This window comes from Pangasianodon hypophthalmus, chromosome 18 (genome assembly GCF_027358585.1).
Source record: "Pangasianodon hypophthalmus isolate fPanHyp1 chromosome 18, fPanHyp1.pri, whole genome shotgun sequence".
In the NCBI taxonomy this organism is placed as follows: domain Eukaryota; kingdom Metazoa; phylum Chordata; class Actinopteri; order Siluriformes; family Pangasiidae; genus Pangasianodon; species Pangasianodon hypophthalmus.
The window spans coordinates 9019857-9042657 of NC_069727.1; the positions used below are offsets into that span (position 1 = coordinate 9019857).

At 38.3% G+C, this 22801-nt stretch overlaps 2 protein-coding genes across 6 annotated transcripts; one reads left to right on the forward strand and one right to left on the reverse strand.

Moving 5' to 3' along the window:
• Positions 1–34: 34 nt before the first annotated feature.
• Positions 35–1303, forward strand: ost4 (oligosaccharyltransferase complex subunit 4 (non-catalytic)). The gene is made up of 3 exons (XM_026923632.3): positions 35–39; positions 802–941; positions 1209–1303. Exon 2 carries the CDS (start codon positions 803–805, stop codon positions 914–916), a length of 114 nt encoding a protein of 37 aa, XP_026779433.1. The 5' UTR covers positions 35–39; position 802; the 3' UTR covers positions 917–941; positions 1209–1303.
• Positions 1304–4787: 3484 nt separating this feature from the next.
• Positions 4788–20471, reverse strand: agbl5 (AGBL carboxypeptidase 5). 5 transcript variants are annotated; one of them, XR_008304833.1, is made up of 19 exons: positions 20367–20471; positions 19703–19802; positions 19209–19480; positions 18126–18297; positions 17416–17585; positions 16960–17137; positions 16598–16776; positions 15717–16221; positions 15109–15278; positions 14533–14668; positions 14249–14439; positions 13907–14103; positions 12933–13124; positions 7187–7320; positions 7062–7114; positions 6785–6930; positions 6399–6502; positions 5405–5533; positions 4788–4937 (listed from the first exon to the last, which is right to left on the reverse strand). XR_008304833.1 is itself a non-coding variant. In XM_053241893.1 (18 exons), exons 3-18 carry the CDS (start codon positions 19391–19393, stop codon positions 5459–5461), a joined length of 2787 nt encoding a protein of 928 aa, XP_053097868.1. In that variant the 5' UTR covers positions 19394–19480; positions 19726–19802; positions 20367–20471; the 3' UTR covers positions 4788–5458. The 5 variants fall into 5 exon arrangements, 4 of the variants coding, with proteins under 4 accessions (XP_053097868.1, XP_053097866.1, XP_053097869.1 ...); XM_053241893.1 differs by having other exon boundaries at positions 4788–5533; positions 19726–19802; XM_053241891.1 differs by having other exon boundaries at positions 4788–5533.
• Between the last annotated feature and the right edge of the window lie 2330 nt (positions 20472–22801).

A 22801-nucleotide genomic window follows, 5' to 3' on the forward strand; every position in this document is an offset into this window, starting at 1 on the left:
AACACTGACTCTACACTAAACTCTACATTAACAGTCCATGTAAGTTATTTATTTTATTATGCATAAATATTTACAACTGCAGTCTAAGTACTTCTTAATGCGACGCCATGCTCCCTTTATAGAGGTCTTTTAAATATTTAACAAGACACATTTGATTTAGCTAGTTAGCGTTAGCTAGCGCTAGTGTTTCAAATGTCTTGTTAAACAAAGCTATAGTTAGCTAACCAGACTCTTCAGCGTAAACATTGACTACAGTGCTTTATTAATTGCTAGACTGTGTAAATGTGATTGGACGCTTTAGATTTGATCAATCACTCCATCAGAAGTAGTGATGTGTCCTTCGTGAACGAGTCGGCTCTTTTACGCTGTGAGCCGACTCTCATGTGAGCCGGATCTTTTATTTTATTTTATTTATTTAATTTTATTGATTTTTATTGATGGTTTAACACACGAACACACACACAGTTGTAGACGCTATTAAACAAAAACGACAAGTTATCACTCATAATATCGCAAACTTTGTCCTTTTTAGGAGAAAATGCCAACGAGTCATTGAAAGACTGAAAGAATCGACTCTTATTGGTGAATCGATCCAAATGATCTGACTCACTGAAAATTCCATATCACTAATCAGAACCAGGATGGAGTTAATCAGTTAGTTAGGTTATATGTTATATTATATAAAGGTTATAGTACATTTAGTGCTCTTATTAATCATTTTCACAGTACTGTTTATTATTATTATTATTATTATTATTATTATTATTATTATTATTATTATTATTATTATTTATCCAACAGCATGGTGACAGACGTACAGCTGGCCATATTCGCCAACATGCTGGGAGTGTCACTGTTCCTGCTGGTGGTGCTTTATCACTACGTGGCTGTCAACAACCCGAAGAAGCTCGAATGATTATAACATCAAGACAAATCAGAAGGTAATTAACATTAATTATTAGTGATCCTCTGTGCTGATCCTTCTGTCCTCTGGGGCTCAGTAATGGATTCAGGCACGTGTCTGAAATGCTTGACTAGTTGAGTTTTTTATTATTATTATTGTTACCTTCTTATTTGTGATTTTTAGTTTACGTAAGGACACAGCACAGATGCATTTTGAATGAACATCATAAGCAAATTTTTTTCTTCTTCTTCTTCTTCTTCTTTCTTTTCTTCTTTTTATTTTGTTTTTTTTCTTCCCCCTTTAGGTGAATGTTGTGACTGGGGACCACCAAATGAAACAGATGATGCAGCCTGTAAAATTGTTTTGTATGAAAATGTTAATAAAAATGTAAATGTTGAACCTGTCTTGTCTTGTTCATTTACAAAGTCAGCAACGTCTTCATGAATCTCATTGAGGATACACTTGCTTGAAGGGAATCCAGACAAGAAATGTCGAAGCTTTGTAACAATTAGAGGTAAAGCTGTAATTTTTTTAAAAGTTTTCTGCCATAGGAAAGTCTTCAGGACAGAAGACATTGCACTTTTTGTCAAAAATGAGGCATGCAGAATCTCGAAATGAAATTTATTTCAATTTATTTCAAGATGGAAGAGAAGCTCTTTTCCTCATATGGTTACATGTTCTTATACTAAACAGAGAGAAATCAGTAGCTATGATGCATGATCAAACTATATTATTCACCATTTAATAATTCATACAGCCACAACACCATTCTGAATATTCATGAAATAATCGTCTTCCTTTACACGTGAGACTGAAAGAAAAAACTGGTACAAACCAGAACCATTAGCATCTCTACTTTAGTTCTGTGTGTTTGGGTTTAACGAGTAAGATGTTTAAGCAGCCATGTGTTATTACTTCTGATCATTCTGCAGCCTCACGATGGAGCAACAAAGATGAGGTTCACATAAATTCAAAGCAAACACAAGTTAATTAATATAAAAATAAAGCTTTGTCACAATCTGACCTCAAATACAGATCCGCAACTTATTAATGTCATGAGAAGATGAGGGAAAGGCTCTTTCTAGCTGTTATAAGGTAAGTGATAACAGAACTAACGTTTTCATGGACATTCCACAAAATTAAACCTAAATACAAACAGATAAATTGTACAGTATAATGTGTTTTTAATTTTTTAATAAATAAAAAAGTCATTGTTGGCCAATTTCTGTGGCGTGAGAGGCATAAAACACTTCAGGATGTGTTAGAATTGGAAAATAATCAAGTATTCCAGTTATAGTTGCCTTACTTGAAACTCTAATCGGTTATTTATTTGCTTCATCCACATGCTGCATTTGAATGTAAAGAAAATTCACCTCTTAGGAAACAACAATCTACCAATACTGAATTAATGCTGCATTCGACTTACCTTTTTTTTGTTGTTGTCGTCCTAGTGGGAAATTATGAATTACAACCTTTAGTCAAATATAAAGATAAACACTTCTGGGTGGTTCTTCACCAAACTGTTACCACAAAATTGAAAGTACACAATTGTATAGAATATCTTTGTATGCTGTAGTATTACAATTTCCCTTCACTGGAACTAAGAGGCCCAAACCTGTTCCAACATGACAATGCCCCCATGCACAAAGCGAGCTCCATGAAGACATGGTGTGTGAAGGTTGGAGTGGAAGAACTCGAGTGTCCTGCACAGAGTCCTGACCTCAACCCCACTGAACACCTTTGAGATGAACTGAAACACCGACTGCACCCCAGACCTCCTCACTCAACATCAGTGCCTGACTTCACTAATGCTCTTGTAGCTGAATGATCACAAATCCCCACAGCCACACTCCAAAATCTACTGGAAAGCCTTCCCAGAAGAGTGGACGTTATTATAACAGCAGAGGGGAACTAAATCTGGAATGGGATGTTCAACAAGCACATATGAGTGTGATGGTCATGTATCCATATACCTTTGGCCATATAGTGTACTACATGCCATTTCACCATCATATGCATATTACTTACAGGAAATCAGTCCTGCTTTCTCATTATACATGTCACATTCATATATCTGATCATGTTCAATTTTAATGATACTTTATTCTTTAAACATGATTACACCACAGTTCTGCTGAATAATCAATTCTGATTGCTCAGATGGTGTTGATTAATTTTCTATAACAGCAGCTCTAACTGTAGTTCTGGCTCCAAGGTTTATATTACAAAGCTCATTTTAATACCAATTCAACTTACACATGGATTTACAGTCAGGTCCAGGAGTATTTGGACAATGACAAGAGTTTTTGTGATTTTGCCTTTATACACCACCACAATGGACTTGAAATAAAATTATCAAGATGTGATCGAAGTGTAGACTTTCAGCTTTATTTTAAGAGGTTCCACAAAAATATGGCATTTTCAATAAGCAAACTACTTCCATTTTCAAGGGCTCAAAGGTATTTGGACAATTGACTGACAAGAAGTTAATTGACCAGGTGCTGTCCATTCCCTCATTACTTCAAGACAAATGAAGCAGATAAAAGGTCTGGATATCAGGTATCGAGTTGGCATTTGGCAGCTGTTCGACTGGAGCTACCAATATGAAGTCCAAGGAGATCTCAGTGCAAGTGAAGGAGGCCATCGTTAGACTGAAAAAACAACATAAATCTCTAAAAGAGATAGCAAAAACCTTAGGTGTGGCCAAATCAACAGTTGGGTACATTCTTAAAAAGAAAGAATGCACTGGTGAGCTCAACAACATCGAAAGGCCTGGAAGACCACGGAAGACAACTAAAGTGGATGACTGCAGAATCCTTCCCTTGGTGAAGAAAAATCTACACTCAAGAGATGCCTTCATGAATGTAAATACAGAGGGTTTACAACAAGGTGCAAACCACTGGTAACATTCAAGAACAGGAAAGCCAGATTAGACTTTGCCAGAAAACATCTAAAAAAGCCTCTCATGTTCTGGAATAAGATTCTCTGGAATGATGAAACCAAGATTAACTTGTACCAGAATGATAGGAAGAGAAAAGTATGGTGAAAGAAAGGAACAGCTCATGATCCAAAGTATACCACATCATGTGTCAAACATGGTGGAGGAAGTGTTATGGCATGGGCATGTATGGCTACCAATGGAACGGGCTCACTGATGTTTATTGATGATGTGACTGCTGACAGAAGTAGCAAGGTGAATTCTGAGGTGTATAGGGCTATACTCTCTGCTCACATTCAGCCAAATGCTACAAAACTGATAGGATACCGCTTCACAGTGCAGGTGGATAATGACCCTAAACATACTGCGAAAGCAACTCAAGACTTTTTGAAGGCAAAGAAATGGAATATTCTTCAATGGCCAAGTCAGTCGCCTGATCTCAACCCAATAGAGCATGCCTTTCACTTACTGAAGACAAGACTGAAGGCAGAAAGACCCACAAACAAGCAGTAACTGAAGGTGGCTGCAGTGAAGGCCTGGCAAAGCATCTCCAGGGAGGAAACTCAGAATTTGAGTCTACACTTCAATCACATCTTGATTATTTTATTTCATATCCATTGTGGTGGTGTATAAAGGCAAAATCACAAAAACTCTGTCATTGTCCAAATACTTCTGGACCTGACTGTATATGGCTTGCATGCCACATAAACAAATTAAAAATGCATACAATTGGTCAATGTTAAATTAAATACATATATATATCAGCACAGGTTTTTTTTTTTGGTACCTAATATATTTATTATTATGTCACCTTTGTTCTGTTCTGTTTTGTTTGTGTGATGCTGAACCATTAAACATGTCACATTCTCATTTTATATTTTGTATTTTTATATCTTATGAAAATCAATAAACAAATGTTTGAGGAAAAATGCACACAATTGTTGATATGGTGAATCTTTCTGTTAGGACATGTTTATTTAACATTTTCGGAAGGAGTCTCCAGTGTCAGCATTGTGTAAACTCTTTTAGGCTTTCAGTCACAGGAGAGTCTTCAGGACAGAGGGCTCTGTAACATCATAAGGTGCATTTTTTTGTCTTAGAGAAATAGAGGGGAAAAAAAGAGAGGTTGGTGAGGGAATGACTGTTTATAGCTGTTATAATGTAAGTATGAAATAAATAAATACTTAATTAATGTAATTCTTGGCAAATTGCTGTGATGTAAGAGGAATAAATCACTTTGGGATGTGTTGTTATGTGCTGGTCAACAAAATATTCAAAAGACCTTTTTATGACCTTATGGACTGCATCAGATAGATTATTCATGCTACGAATGAACAGTCACATAAGATATGAACACATTTATCTGATATGTGAATGTGATTAATAATTTATATAGTTCCTGAGTCAGAATGTGATCAGTCCATTGTGTGAAAAAGTTCGTAAAGCCGTGAAGCTGTCATCTTAAGATCTTGCACAGGTATTAGTTACTGACACTATCGGGTTAGGATTATACACATGTATAAAAGTTGCAGTTGTGTGTTTATTCACGTTGTACCACCGACCTTCCTAGTGATGTGTGTGATTGAGGGAATAAAATGGATATTTAGAGAAGCAGTTCAGGTCTCTGTGCTCTGGGAAACACTGCCACCCATAGGCCAAAGCTCAGATTTAGCTGGTTCTGGAGCATCATCCTGCCAAAAACAATGCACACTGTTGTATTTATTCAAATATAAAGTAAGTTATAGAGTATTTACTTACAAGAAAAAACTTATACATACTGGAAAAGGTGCACATTACAAATATTTTAAGTTTCAGTACACTGTTTCATTTCAGATGGTTCAGTTTACACTCCAAAAGCCAAACTACCATCTACTTTGGTGCACTCCTGAACTCCTTAAGTCTCTCTGGCCAGTTTGACATACTCACCAAAACATAATGTTTAGATGAGTTTATTTCAAGTTTTTAATGTGTGTTCAATTAGAATAATGTTCCTCTTAGATAATTACACTGTACCTTCAATGAATTCGGAGCAACAAGGCCAAAGGCACATATAACTTAACTCATTTTTCTTAAGAATCATAATGACACCAGAAACCCAAAGAGATCACAGCAAGTCAACTTTAATATCATAATGAATTTCTGAGATTTTAAGCATTTAGAAACACCCAAAAGTTGAAAGAGAATTTGAATTAGGCTATGTTACATCTCTGAAAGTAAACTAAGATGCAAAAAAGGATTTTTTTAACTGACTGTCACATGTTGTGGCTTAAAATACCTAATGATCATATTGTAGAACACACTTACTTCCATTTCAGTTTCATGTAACTGCAATATACATTCAGTTTTTTTGCTTTATAATATGAAATGTATTATAATCCATGTATTTTAAACAAGCATTCCATCAAGCAAAAACTGAGCACACATTGGAGTTGAAAAATGAAGTAGCCACAATTCCAAGTGGTATCTTTTTACACTATACATTCAGCACTCCATTACTCTAAGAGTTTTGTGTGTGTGTGTGTGTGTGTGTGCGCATGTGTGGGCGGGGGGTGTTACCTGTTCAGTTGTGGTTTCTTTCATGTCGCCAGAGCACTTACAGCTTTGGGAAGAGTTCCTCAGCAGATCTTTTGTTGCCAAATGCAGCGCGGTATTATCTGTCCCTAATACACCACGTAATGAAGTCACTCATCATGTAAAGACTGTGTTCCCTAATCACAGCTAAACAAATTAATAGATGCATACTTTTAAAGTCTGTATAGATTTCCAGAATTGCTTTAAAGATAATTTAAATCTATTTGAACCAGAATCTAAACAAAAAGATCTTACAGTAGAAAAATTTTCCTTCACCTAGCAATGAGATACCTCACCTCTCAACTTTTTTGCTCTAAGAAAGAAAGCCCTATGTTTTCATGTCGAGATAAGTGTAGACCTGAAGTACAGACCTGTTAAGTGTTTTTTGAGACCAGGTTTGTCAAGCTTCCACGCTCTCATGGTGGGACTGTCACAGCATGCTAACCGAGGTAGAGGATGAGACGACAACTCTGTTTTAAGTACTGGGATTCGACTCGGTCGGAAATGCAGCTCACACCTGAAACCATGGAGAAGGCAGAGAAGACTGATTCAGTAATGAACCCATATGATAAAAAAAAAAATGAAAAGAGCATAGAAATATCTATTCAGCTTTTTAAATGGCTGCAATATGAAAAAGAACTGCATTACCTTCTGCACTCGATGGATGATATAACGTCCATGGCGTGCTCCTTTAGACAGATCTGGAAAGAGAAGGCAATAAGTAACATACATTTCCTAGACGTATGCAAGTACATGCAGTCATAGTGCTCTACCTGTGACAGCCTCTTCCTCTGCAGTACTGAATATGACGGAGTGGAATCTGGACTGTCATTTATGATGCCCCTCCCAGCTGATGAAGGAGGATCTTTGCTCTGTAATGTTGGCTGAGAATGAGGATCTCTGTCTCCTACATCACCACAGGAAAGTAAAATAGAATGTAATGAAAACCAGGATTGTTGTGAATTAATCACATCAAACACTGAAACTAAACAGTGATGTGTTTTAGTCATTCAAAAATTAAAGTACAGTGTAGTGTATAAGTCCTGTACAAAAAATGTTAATTTCAATATTTTTATGGACAACTAAATCTTTTTAACCATGTTATTATTAGGAACACCTGTTCAAGAGTTTCAGTTAATGTTCACATCAATCATCGGAATTAAGACAAAATGGGATCTCAGTGATTTTGACCATGGCATGGTTGTTGGTGTCAGATGGCCTGGTTTGAGTATTTCTATAACTGCTGATCTCCTAGGACTTTCATGCACAACAATCTCTAGAGATTACACAGAATGGTGTGAAAAACAAAAACCATTGAGTGAGAGGCAGTTCTGCAGGCAAAAATGCCTTGTTATTGAGAGAGGGCAGAGGAGAATGCCCCGAATGGTTTGTGCTAACAGGATAGGTAAGGGAACCTATAACCACTCTGTACAACCATGGTGAAAAGCAGAAAAGCATCTCAGAACACACAACACATCGAACCTTGAGGTGAATGGACTACAACAGCAGAATCTCATGTCGGGTTCCACTCCCATCAGCCAAGAACAGGAATCTGAGGCTGCAGTGGGCACAGGCTCACCCAAACTGGACAGCTGAAGACTGGAAAAACATCATCTGCTCTGATGAATCTCAGTTTCTGCTGCAACAAGCAGATGGCAGGGTCAGAATCTGGCATGAATCCATGGACCTAACCTGCATTGCATCTACACTACAGGCTAGTGGTGGTGGTGTAATGGTGTGGGAAATGGTTTTTTTTGGCACATATTGGGCCCCTTAATGCCAACTGTGCCTTCCTAACCATGTGCATTCCATTTATGGCCACAATTTTCTCATTTTCTAATGGCTAATTCCATCACGATAATGCGCCAAGTCGTCTTAAATTGGTTCCATGAACATTACATTGAGTTCAGCGTGCTTCAGTGACCTCCCTAGTCTGAATCCAACAGAGCACATTTGGGAAGTGGTAGAACAGCAGACTCACAGCATGTATGTGCGCTCAAAAATCCACAGCAATTATGTCATCATGTCAACACTGACCAGAAACACAAAGGATTATTTCAGACACATTGTGGAATCCATGCCATGAAGAACTCAGGGTTGTACTGAGAGCAAAGCAGCGTTCCTCCCATAGTTAGTACAGCATCGCTAACAAAGTGGCTGGTGAGCATACATGATACTTTATACGAGGAATGAATATTACAAAACAATGTAAGAGTGCAGCAGAAAACTTCAAAAGTTCAAATAGGAATATGGCAGGGCAAGAGAAAACCAAGAATGAAAATAGCTTTTCTGAGATGGAGAGACTGTAAGGGGCTTTAAAATGAACACCGAGCTCTCTTTGTTTCTGTTTATGAGGGTTTTTTTTTATCCATCCAACAACACTACAACATACTTGACATAGTTAGGTTGACAAAACCAACACTCCAACCACACTTTTTGAACAATGATACATCATGATAGCAAAGCACTATGCAGTTTTAAGCATCAACTGAATACAATGAACCTGATTTAATAGTCTACTGTGATTAAGCTATCATCTAGCTCTATAGAAAATGCATGTAATTATTCGTTGTTGTGTAATTAGCAATGACAAAATGGGAGAAACACTCAGCTTGAACAGAAACACAGTGCTAACTATGCTAATGCTGTGTGAATACTATGCTACCAGGTAAACAGTAATTAGATAGTAATGTGATCTCATGCCATTTCCTTTTAAAGACAGCAAAAAAAAAAAAAAAAAAAAAAGAGATGATATTTATACATGCAAGTGTAAGATTAAATATGAAGTACTGTGTACACTCAGCGTGTACTATGCTATGTTCAGGTTGGGGTTTGTGGTAACTCCACAATGATTGCTGAGGTACTGAGGTACTTTCATTTTGCTAGCTAGTTACCAATCCACTTATTTTACAAAACTAATATGACTGTATATAGTTCAAAGGGAAATTGTTTTGACTGTACTATTCTTGTTGTCAAGGACAAGTGCTTCCTGATGCTCCTCCTTTTACCTTTGTCTACCTGTATTGCAAGTAGCCACTTGTGTGATGTTGATTCATGTGGAGAAAAAAGTAATGCACAATAGGGTTTAAAAGTTGACTGCTGCTACAGTTCCTTCAGTTACTACCAGGAACACAGTTGCTGGAAAGTTGCTCCAAAAGGTTGTCAGTGTGGACATTTAACAATTTAACAAAAATATCACAACACTATGATTTTTATTTTTATCAGTCAAGAATGAGTTTAAGATTTAATTCTTGAGATTCATGATATTTTCTAGGACTCATGTAATGCAAGGTAAACATGAATAGTAGTGTGAAAAGCAACACAAAAGATCAGAAGGATTAAAGCAAGAGCTGTAACTTCAGGACATCAGTCAGAGCAGAACCCTTTAAAAGTGCAGTGTGTAATTTTTGTGTATCTAGTCATATGTTATTGCAGTTGCAATTCACTTTACAGGCAACAAAAATGACAAACTGCTCTTTAAAAGGAGTGAACATGCAGGAAAAACAAAGGTCAGAGTTCTGTGTTTCCATTCAACCAGCAGTCACGTTTATTTAAGAATGAAAAATTTGGACCACCATCTCTTCCAACAGCCAAAATAGTGTGCGTAATATACGGTACAGTATAATAAATTATGTAAATAATAGTGTATACATACAGTATATGGTGTACACTGCCATCCACACTGCAGATTAAATGTGAAGCACATTTAGTGGTATTGTAGAGTTAAAGGCTAAACATGATTTTGAAATTTGCTTTAGACACAAACATCAGCAACTACATGATTATGGACAACTCGTTTTTCACACTCTTAGGAAAAAAAGGGTTAAATCTAGTAGTCTAAAACTAGTGGAATTCGGTTTGCTCATATGGGGGGAACCCCTAATGGATCTCTGCAGAGCCCTGTAACACTGTAACAGAGGGTTTCCCCTTCACAACAGGCTCAAAGTGGAACCTCGTGAGAAAGCTAGAACCATCAACTGACCTATTAACCCTTGAGAAACTCTTTCATAAAAAAAGAAAAAAAAAAAAAGAAAGAAAGAAAGAAAGAAAAAAAAATACCTTTTCACAAGAAAGATACATCACACAACAGAACTGTATTTAGGTTATAGATATAAAAGATGAAAGAAGAAAAGAAGGACAGGACAATTTTACTGACTTGTTATGAGTTGATACCACAGCAGAGACAGCAGGGGCTAGTAAAGCATAGCTTACAGAAACAAGGTCCATCACATAATCTATTCAGTGAACTGGCTCTTCTATTCAAACTTTATCTGTTAGTTACAAGTGGCCTCATCCAAAAATGAAAAATCACAGATGCATATAAATCTCATTTCCATCACAGTGGTTCAAATCAAGATTACATAAAACAAAGGCAAAGCAGGCAAAAAGTGTGACAGTGCGATGCAGTATGGGTCGGGGAGTTGAATAAAGTGCCTGTGGATTACACTTATGCTGCATTGGATTAAAATTTCCTCCGACTAGGAAATAAAAACAAAGAAAACGCCCCCTCAACTTGGGAACGCGGGATGGTCTCCTCAACCCCAAGTTCAGCAAGTGACGTCAAATCAATATGGCTGCTCACAACATGAGCAGTAAACGAAGTAGCACTTCTTACCTTTAAATGAGTTATACTGTATATACAAGTATTAGCTTTAAATCAACCAGACATGTTCCCTTGTTAAATCTGTAACACTGACTATATAGTTCATGTATATGTTTTGAGGAAGAAAATATACATCACTCATTACAGTTAGCTGAATAGATTGTTGCTAACAAAAGACAAACATGTTTGTTTCCGCCACTTTGTAGCTTGAATGCATGAAGGTCGAAAATGACGTGATTTCAGTTTTCGAGTTCCCACTTCTGAGGCAAGTGGAATGCAGCTACCTTAAATTAAACTGTCTTGCTAATTTAAATGACCATGTTTTGAGAAATGTTCCCCAAAGCTACATACAGAGTGGCAATTTAAAGAAAGTTTCCAGAAACAACTATACAGAAAGGAGCCACCTACCAGCAATCCGAATAAACATTTCTAAACATGAGAACTGCCCTACATAAAACATGTACTGAATAAAATTTATATACATCATAAAGCTGATAAATGTAGAAACAGCTATAAATTTTAGTGTGTGTTTATATGCTTGGATTTGTTGCTATACTGCGCACAGCATTCAGAAGAGGACTTTTTTTAATCTAGCCAAAAAAATAAAAAAATCTTGCTGTTTGAGTGGACTGGCTGATGTTTTAGCAAAGTGAGTACAGACCACCATGAGAACGGAAACACCTTCACTCTCATATATTGAGATTTGAAATAATCTTGCTATGGCACTGCTTGCCAACATGAACCAGAGGTTGTACTCTTGGTCAACATGTCCCTTTGTTCTGTTAACATGTTGGTAACATGACACTATTGAAAAGCGTAACTGCGAATAAATCTGTTCACAGACGTTTCTCACTGATTCATGAACAGTGAAAAAAAATCTGTGATGGGACAGACTTTTTTTTTTTTTTAAGCTCTGAGTAACTATTACTTTTACTGATATTGGTAATTATTTCTTCCTTTGAGAAATATTACTGCACAAAAACACCCTTACAGCAAATATCCATCATTCCTCTTTTACTGACCTACAATGTTTTTAAGTTCATAACGACATGACTGAAGATCTATAAATTTGGCATTATGCTACAGTATTAATATTTTGCAGTCTTGTTTTCAGAGATAAATAAATACCGTCTGACAGCAATATGCACTGTTTTAACCCCAGGAAGCTAGATAGAATGAAGAAGTGATGGTATAGTACTGGCAATTTCTATATATAGCAATCTGAATTGCAAAGAAAATAACAAAAGACAGTTAATCAAATTCAGAAATGAATGACGAGAAGAAAAGTGCAAGAATGTATACTGCAGAAATTATTCATCACTGCTCAGGAAACAAATGTTTCTGAAAAGAGAGTAATACCCGCGCACACGCGCGCGCACGCACACACACACACACACACACACACACACACACACACACACACACACCAACAACACTCAAATACAGTTGCTATGCACCATTTTGTGTTCCCATTACATTCAGTCATTGACATTGAGTATGTGTTTCATATTAATATGATCAAAGTGCAATGCTACAAAAACAAAACCAAGACCCATTATTTGCATGTTTTAAAAAAAAAGAAGGTTTAAAATTTGGCTTTTAATGCCAGCAAGCAGATTCACAATTTTGTAAATCACTGCCCCTTTTGTCAAATTAAAACCATTAAAATCCTCAGAACCTTCTGTTTAAAGTTAAGCACCACATCAGAGACTCATTTTCTCTCTCAATCTCTCTCACACACACACACACACACACACACACACACACACACACACACACACACACACACACACAAACACAAACACGGACGGCAGCCAGTTATTCTTGCTGCGCTGGCTGTGCTTTCTGAGTGTCTCTGAGGCAGGTGTGGTGCAGAGGGCTTAGTTTGGTGAGCAGGCCGGTGTGGGAGTACAGACCTGCCGTATTGATGGAGCAGGAGGCTGACCCCGCCCCCAAGGAGGAGGAGGAGGGAGAGGAGGAAGAGGAGGAGGAGGAGGATGAAGGGGAGAGCGGGGGACGTGCTGGGATGGCTTGGCTGTTGCTGGGACAGTGGAGTGAGAGGCGGTGGCCGAGATGGTGCGGGCGCCTCTTCTCCTGAGTTTTCGACTCTACAGGGGACATAGATATACAAGACGCACCTGGGTGACACACACTAACATTTACAACAGATGGTCATATATAAATAAAAAAAAAGAGCTCTGTCACCAACAGGTGCATCCTTGAATGGGCATACATTATTAACTCTCTGCTATGAAACCAGACATATCCTCTATTACAGTGTTTCTCAACTCTGGGCCTGGAGTACCACCACCCTGCACACTTTAGCATTTCCCCTCCTCCAATTCACCCAGTTCAACTTACTACTTATTATTTCAGACTTGTTAATTAGCTGATGAGTTAAATCAGATGAGTTAGGAACAGGGAGAACATTGGTATGTACATGGCTGTGTTACTCCTGAACCAGAATTCAGAAACACTGCTCTATTGCAGGAGTTCTCAGCATTTTTGCAGCCATGTAGATCTTTCACTATACAAACAAATAACATGGACCGATACAGATTTATGAAGATGAGATTTTTATTCCTAAACTTTCCACTGAGAGACCAGATTAAGTCCAATTTGCAGACCAACTTGTTTTTTGAGTTATTGAGGTTTGGATTAAACCCAATTCAAGTAACCGGTCAAACAAGCTAATAACACTACTCACTATGAAATTTAACAGCCTTGACGACAGTGGTTTATGATTTCTGATAGTGTACAGACAAAGTGGGGGAAAAGGCATTACTGCCAGTGCTAAATCCTGATCAGTAAGACCACACAAGTGCTGTGCATAATTATTCATGCATATTCTTTCACATATATCTCTATTAGAGACAGAGAGCTCTCTCACCTCTGATTGGCCCCAGGGCTTTGTGGGCAGGCCTGTGTGAGCTGGGGGCATTTCCAGAGTTGCTCCAGCCAAATGTAAAGCTAGGAGAACTCTTCAGCTGTGGAGGCGTCTGCTTGTTCCCAGTGATGCTGCCATTCCGGGTGCTGTGGCTGCGACTCCGGCTCAGGGAATTCTCAGAAACAGAGCTGCTCAAGCCTCTGCATACCGAGAGAGTTCAGTGCAAAAAGGAATAGTTGTTTGTTTGAACAAAGGGGAAGAAAAAAAAACAAAAAAAAACATGCAGCATATACAGCTTAGTTGAGAATTTAGGAGGATGTGCAGTTTGGTTCAGATTGCCCTTACGTGCATTTCGGAGGGCTGGGAGCCTTGTTTGCGTTCTTGCGGCCATTGGAGCCCAAGCCCTTGCTATTGCGTACATGTTTGAGCAGTGATGCTCGGAGGTTCACCAGGCTGCTGTGCTCGGACAGGACAAGCCGCGGCCACGGGTTACATTCAGCCATGTCCAGCGCTGCTATAGCGACTGCACGGCCAACCTGAAAAACAGAGACAGGAAGGAACACTTGACGAACCTGGCTCCAGGATGAGACGTAGTATAATGCACACAGAGTATGAATGGTTTATATTACCTGTTCGTATACCTCGGGTGTGTATTTGGGAGGGAAGGCTGGAGGGGGAGGAGGAGTGGCTCGACCATTGTCATGGCAGGCAGGTGGAATGGTGTTGACAGAGCGCCCTGTGTTATAGTTACACTCCAACGTATAACTGCACACAGAATAAAGCAGATCAATAAAGCAGATCAAGCAATCCCATACTGAGCTTTTGAGTTACTGTTAAATCTCAGAGTAACAATGGAAAACATGAAAGACAGACAACAATTAATTATACTGTATATTTATAATTTATACTTTACTATATTTATAGTCTTATATTAATACAAACATACAGATTGGTGAGGAATTAAATGAAAAAACGTGCGAAGCATTTTGCCTTGTTTGGCTTGTTTGGCTCCGCTTAGCTTTCCCTGAATCAGTATTCTGACTGATCATCTTTATCTTATGAAGAAACATTTCCATCCTGATGAGAGTGGTCTCTTCCAGGATGACAATGTCACCATCCACTGGCGGTTTAATGAGTATTTAAGGCTCTTTATGCTGGTTTTTCCTTTAATTTGTCACCTGTCTGTACACACATTGGTGTTTTACCTGTGAACTAATCCAATGGCTTTGTGTATGGCCACTCTGCCGCTGCCCTCTTTAGACTGACCATCACGCTTGTCCCGTGCGTACATGTTCTTCTCCGAGAAATTACAACCAAGGAAGTCGAAATGGGCGCAGTTCAACGAGATCAGCTTTGGATACATCAGGTTCTCCACCTACGATGAAAACAGATGATGAAGAGAAGAAAAATGCATTTGTGCTCATTTAGGATCAGGATTTGATTTCCTTGAGCAATGAGAAAAATGAATAGAGAACAGGAAGCTGTGAAACGGTAGAGACATGATATTCGCCAAAAAGTAGCACTTACAATGTAAGTACACTACCCCAATACCCCCATCTCCTTTTTTTTTTTAAAAATCACACCTCATTTCTACTGGCATCTTGAAACTGCACCTAGTACACATTCTACATAACATCATATCAGTATATATATAAATAATACATATATATATATATATATATATATATATATATATATATATATATATATAAAAATAAATATATATATATAAATAATATATATATATATATATATATATATATATATATATATATATATATATATATATATATAGACACACAGACACACTTACTTGCTGATTCTCATCAGGTAGGTTGTTCCCATACATAAAGCATCCTCTTTTGGAGGCATGGCCATGTAGGTCTATGTAATAGGCCACTCCACTCTCCTGGGGCAGGATCTGCTCTGTCAGGGCAAGGTTAGAGACGCAAGCTTCACTCCGACTTGGTGTGGTTTCGTTCTCATCGCCTAGCCCAAGCTTGCCCTTCACTCTGCCTTTACTCTCCCAGCTCTCCTCCATCTGCATGGGAATCTGCGAGAGGTCGAGGGTCGGGCCCTCCAATCGCTCCACCTCGTTACGGCAGTTGAGGTAGTGTTCAAGTTCGAAGGGCGTGGTCAGGGTTGGGGTGGTGGTGTTGGACTGGTTGGAGAGTTTCAGTGCTGAGGGAGAGCTGGGTTTATGGCGGTTGTGCCGGTGATGGTAGAGGAGGAGGGATTTGGCCCCATAGATGGAAGGGTGCAGCTCAGCACTCGGGTTCATGTACTGTCGGTTAAGATTCACACCACGCGAGTCCGTCCTTAAAACCCAAAAATACACACAAAAACAGATACAAACAGCATTGTGTTACCACACTTCAAATTAAGGTAATGGATGTAGCAACTTAGTACCTTTAGTACGTTCAGTTGCTAAACTGAAAATATTGCTATACCCTGTTAGGTCTTTATCCAACAAAATGATTCAGCAACAAAACAACCCTGAAGCTACCATTAAACACTGAAAGGAAAGTGAAATGCCTTTGCCATTTGCACAGTTTCTATTTAATACATTTAAAATTGTACATATTTATTTGCATTTATTTAATCCATATACTACATCATTGATTAAAATTAGGATGATCCACATGTTGGTGATAATGGCCATCAAAAAGCCTTTTGGTTCTCTGTGTTACCAACCTATAGTGACCTCTGACAACTCCATCGGGATTGAGCATGGGGATGAGCTTAAAGACAAACATCCGGCACAGCATCTGCGCCCGCGGGTCCTCCTGATTCAGAATGAAGTTCAGGAAGCCATTGAACACAAAGCTGGAGGGTGTCTCACCAGGGTGTACTCTACTGCTGATGAAAAATACCTACACAGATATAGAGGTAGAACTTCAGCCAACATGTAAGAATAAAACACAACCTGGAACACAGCTATAGTAATCAACAATGGAGTGGTGTGATGTGGACAGATGTGAAGTGGAGTTAATGTTACCACCCAAAAGTGGATTATTTTCCGATAATTATAGTTTCAGTAGTAGTAGAAATAATACCCGTTTGCCAGCAAAGCGGTGTGGTCGTGGTGTGCTGTGGTCAGGAAAGAGTTTCTCCAGTCTGGGCTCTCTCTCCTCCAGCATGCCATGGCAGGAGGTCACAGTCAGCAGGTCTACTCTGTGCCCATCCAGAGAGTAACACAGCAACTCACGGTGATAATACAGACTGTCTGCTGGACTAGAAACAGGGAGAAAGAAAACGAGGTGCTGAACTGCAGCTAAAGCTCAGTACAATCCAATGCTCTGAGTTTAAATTCAAATTGTTGATGTCAGAAACATACAACCAGGCACTGATTCTCACATTTTTGCTGCTATCAATGAACTACTGCAAACAAATTCATTCAGTGACATTGAACAATGCATTTAGGAAAAAATAAGAAAAAAAAAGTTATACAATGAGAAGAAAAATAAGAAGGGGTGTAAGATAAATGTATGTTTGCATGGGTGGGTGTGTACCTGCATGGCCCCAGTGTGTGAGAATGGCTGAGCAGTCTCTGGTCTAGCTGCAGAAGCATGTCCTGGCACTCAGTGTATGAGAATGGATAGCAGAAAGCGAAGTATGTGATGACTCCTCTCCCTTCCACCACACGATGCACAAACGACAAAGTGAACTGATTCTCTGACATCTAGAGAAATAAAAGAACACAAACATATGCATGGCACTCAAATTTGTGAAAAAAGGCTAGATTTTTACCACCTTAAGCATCAAAGTAGGATACAGGGTTTGGCAAGAAAACATAATTTCCTGATTTTCTGCACTGTTCACCCCCTGGTCCCTCAGTGAATTTTACTAGATCTCAAAGGAAAACCTAATATTGCTTAAACATTTTCTCAAGTAAGCAAATAAAAGGATTTTATTTAACAGTAGTAGAAAGCATCTCAGAGGACAACGCCTTGTCCACAGCACTGTCAGAGACTGGAAATATCTGGTTGCAGCTATTAGGGCTAAAAGTATCCAAAGAGTCCAAAGATATAATTATCACACAAAGCATACAGCATTACAAAATGTTTAAACATGAGCCTGTGATTGTGTTTGGCCGTCTGATAAAAATATGCAAGAATGCAGAAAATCAGAAGAGGGATAATGCTCTCACCCCACAACATCATGCAAGCCAAGCATAACTTCAGTGTTAAAGAGAGAGAACAAGAACAGACACAAGCAGTACCTCGAATGTTGGTCGGTCTCGGACTCTCTCCCAGCGCATTTTCACAGGAAAAGTGCGCACAAATGGAGCCATGCCTTGAGAGTACAGCTTGCTCTGCTTATTCATGTTCATCACATTAATCTTCAGCAGTCTACCTGGCAGGACACCACGCACGCTGAAGTAGAACCATGACCTGCACTCGTACGGACACACAGACAACACAGCACTTCAGGAAAAAGAAATGGTTCCAGTTACATAGTTTTCAAAATGTAGCTGCTAGAATGAAATAAAATCAGTATGGCCTTTGGGAGAAGGTTGTATGGAATGAATGTGTGAATCCCTCCTTAAAGCTCATTGCTTCATTCAGAATGATCATTTCCCTCAATTTGTTCACTGTCTTTGTGCATGCATGTCCTGTATTTTTGTTTTAGATTACTTATATTCATTTGTTATCAATTTTGATTTTGTGCAGACTTCAGGAGCTGTGCATCATACTTTATATTTTACTGTACACTATATGGCCAAAAGTATGCGGACTCCTGGCCATCACACCCAAATGTGCTTTTGAACGTTCCATTCCAGATGTAGTTCCCCTGTGTTTGCTGTTATAATAAGCTCCACTCTTCTGGGAAGGCTTTCCACTAGATTTTGGAGCGTGGCTGTGTGGATTTGTGATCATTCTGTCATAAGAGCATTAGTGAGGTCAGGCACCAATGTTGGGTGAGGAGGTCTGGGGTGCAGTCGGTGTTCCAGTTCATCCCAAAGGTGTTCAGTGGGGTTGAGGTCAGGGCTCTGTGAAGGACACTCGAGTTCTTCCACTCCAACCTTGTCACACCATGTCTTTATGGAGCTCGCTTTGTGCACAGGGGCATTGTCATGCTGTTCCAGTGAAGGGAAATTGTAACGCTACAGCATACAAAGTCATCCTATACAACTGTGTGCTTACAATTTTGCTGTAACAGTTTGGGGAAGAAGCACATATGGGTGTGATGGACAAGTGGCCACATAGTGTAATTCAAGATAATAACAACTCAGTTGCTTTGATTATGTACAATACTACTAGAAATTCAAATTGACTAGGGTGACTGAATACAGCGTTCTTACCGGTTCCCATTCTCAAACTCGGTGTCTGCGCAGTCAGGTTTAGTCCAGACGTTGAACTCGTAGTCGATGTGCGAGATCGAGCTTCTCTCAGCATCATGTTCGGACGCCTCCACCTTCTCCACTCGGCCCAGGTTCCCGGAGTCGAATCGCGAGCTGAACACCACATTCCCAAAGCGGGCCTCCATGACCAGGGCTCTGGGCTCAGATTACTGCTTAAACATGCTGCGCTTTGATAATCTCTCACAAACACACCTCACATCTACTGCTCACATCTGGTGGATGTAGAGAGGACACTCAAATTTAAAACAAAAATCACATCCGCTCAGAAGAGGGAAGATGACAGACGTAGAGAGGACATTCAAATTTAAAACAAAGTGAAGGCAGAAGAAACACTGCGCGGACAAATGTATAGGATGCTTTATGAAAAAATAAATACATTCATAAATTATTATAAATGTATAAAGATGAACAACCTCAGTGTGTCAGACACTCACCAGGTTCTTTGTTATTCGTTTACCTTTTAATTTCCCACTTGTTCTTTGCCAAAGGATATAAAGAGGAAGGAAGCCAAGCAGCTCAGCACTAGGGTTGAACCTACACAGAAGGATATGATAGGATAAACCTTTATTAATCCCTCATATGCAAATTAAAGTGTCACTGAACCATGATGAACAGTGTGACAGAAAAATAAATATAACAATGCCATAATATGAGAGGTATACAGACTGAAAGGCAGCAGCATGACGTGTGCATACATGATGATTGCAGAATTTGTTAACCATGTTAGTGATAAGAGATGAAGCTAAATGATGTGTTGTCAATATTACGTGGCTGCAGAGACACAAACAGGTTTCCTTCCAGCTCAGATGCTGGTTTCTACTTACAGTCTTACAATCTCACTAGCTAGCTTGTCTCTACAAGACACGACGACAGCATCACTTATCACTACTGGTTCCTTCACTAATCAAACAGCTGGTTTACAAGCAGAATCACGCAAAAAGCACTTCAATACCGTCAGGCACCTGGCTCAGATACCTATTCTAGCGCTAACAGTTTTCGCAGGCCAGTTCAGTGACAGCACGGCTATCTTTATCTACTGATAATTTCATGCATGCACAGCAAAGAATAAAGTAAAAAATACCCAGAAAGGCATCGTACAGTGCTGCGTTTCCGTGCGAAATCCAACCGATTGCTCACCGTCCGCTATATGGACTCTTTAACACCCAAACAAACCCACTTAGCCGTCTCTGTGTTACAAAAACACGGCCGCTGATTGGTCCGCTGGTCTGACAGCGCGCACACAGGATCATGGCGAGAGCTGATTGGCTGGTTTCACGGAAACGCTTCGTCGCTACGTTTTTTTTTTTTTTTTTTTTTTTTGAATTTAATCTGAATAACAAAATACAAAATATTCCAAAACAAAAAATAATAATAAAATAAATATCACATTAAGACAGCAGTGCAAATAACGTGGGTCATAAACTAAGTAATATGTAATAAACTAGATAGATAAATAAATTAAAGCTCACTGTATCAACAACATTATTTTTATTTATTTATTTATTTATTTATTTATTTATTTATTTACCTAATGAGTTACCCAGTGCAAATAACATAGGTAATAAACTACATATGTAAGTAATAACAAATTGACAAAACTTGTGATGAAAATAAATAAATAAATAACGAGCTCACTTATTCAGCAATAAAGTTTTTAGGGAAGAGCTTGGATTATTTCATCATAATGTTCAACATTTCATTGCTAAATTTCATTTGTTAAAGTAAAGATTTCTGAGTTAGAAAATACAATATCATTAAAAAACAATAATACAGTAAATATCACATTAAGACAGCAGTGCAAATAATATGCGTAATAAACTACATATATATAAGTAATTAAAAATTAACCTAAAACAAACAAACAAACAAACAAACAAATAAAAAGATGAGATCTGACTGAGTCAGCAACAACAGTAATTAGGGTACAGATATTTTTATGTTTATTTTTAAATTAAAAAAAAAATTACACACCATTCTCAAAGAGCACGTAAGAAAATTTAAAAATAAGAATTTCCCAAAGAAAGGTTTGAAGATTCTTTACATTTTGTTTATGAATGTGATGTTTTCCCAACATGTTGAAAAATAGCATGTGTAATCGACATACAGTATTTTCCTTTATAACAGGTTACATTTTCAGGGAGAGGAAAAAATAGTTGTTTATCAATCTAATTTTAATTTTGCTTTTTCAAATACAGATGTATACAATTACAAGTGTTTCTGGAATTAAAAAAATGTGAATGACAGTTTCATTGTTAGTATGAGACAAAACACACAAATCATTTATTAATCATTTAACAATTTAGAAAATAAAGAAACTTACCCTTAATAGTAATATCTGCCTTATTCCATACAGTACATTGTGTGTGTGTGTGTGTGTGTGTGTGTGTGTGTGTGTGTGTGTGTGTGTGTGGCAAAGCTTCCTTGCAAAGTCTTTTGGATATGTTGTTTGGTATAAAAATCCACTGAAAATGGGGAGTTTCCAGACATTTCTTAATCCAACCAACTTTGAAAGGGAGATTGGAATTAATTTTTTTTTTTTTTAAATTACTCCATCTAATCCACCTTCTGTTTCTGTCACACATAAAACAACTTTTTAAGAGGAGAGGCATTGTTTGTTCCAAATAAAATCAGTAAATAGATTTTTTTTTAAAGTTCTTACAAGTCAAATCATCAACAAATAAATATTCAGATGGTTACATAAATCTGGACAAACCCTCAGCTTTGAGTAGTAAGAGTCTTTCAAAAATTGACAGATCTTGCTGGGACACACACACGTATACACACACACACACACACACACACACACACACACACACTCGGCTCTGCCCGGCCCAGCTCTCTGACATGCAGGGGCTGATGGGTAGTGTAGTTCTGCACCATTCAGCACTGCCATGGCAATTGTTTAAACAATTCATCTAACAGGGCACACCTGGGCAACAAGCAACACCGGTCAGTCACATGTAGCAATATTTCTGATCACTTGAAAAACAGATGGATTCAAGCAAAAAGTGCCATGTTCTAAGTTTAACACATCTAGATGTAAATATCAGGAAATGAAAGCTGAAATTCTGATCTATTGTCTCATAGATCAGGCCTCCATCAATTGCATCGACACCTCTGGACGACATATTGAGAGTTCCCATGAACAGTTTTCAAATGCAATTACTTTCCAATTACTTTTGAGCCTTTGAAAATGGAATGACTACGTAAAAAATACCTGTAATTCCTAAACAGTTAATGCAATATTTTTGATAACCCCTTGAATTAAAGCTGAAAGTCTACACTTCAATCACATCTTGATTGCTTAATTTCTAATCCGTTGCATACAGAGGCAATTACAAAAATTGTGTCACTGTCCAAATACTTAAGGACCTGATTATATGTGCATGTGCATGTATATGTATATGTATATGTATATGTGTGTGTGTTTGGGGGGGATTTGTAATCATTCAGCTATAGGAGCATTAGTGAGATCAGGCACTGATGTTGGGTGAGGAGGTCTGGGGTTCAGTCAGTGTTCCAGTTCATACCAA

Bases quoted from the DNA above. Each gene is read 5' to 3' on its own strand.
- ost4 (XM_026923632.3), top strand. From the start codon at position 803: ATGGTGACAGACGTACAGCTGGCCATATTCGCCAACATGCTGGGAGTG.
- agbl5 (XM_053241893.1), bottom strand. From the start codon at position 19,393: ATGGAGGCCCGCTTTGGGAATGTGGTGTTCAGCTCGCGATTCGACTCC. The intron at 17,586-18,125 runs GTACTGCTTGTG...TTATTTCTCTAG, and splicing joins GAGACCGACCAACATTCGAG to ATGTCAGAGAATCAGTTCAC. The intron at 17,138-17,415 runs GTACACACCCAC...CCCTGTTTCTAG, and splicing joins CACACACTGGGGCCATGCAG to TCCAGCAGACAGTCTGTATT.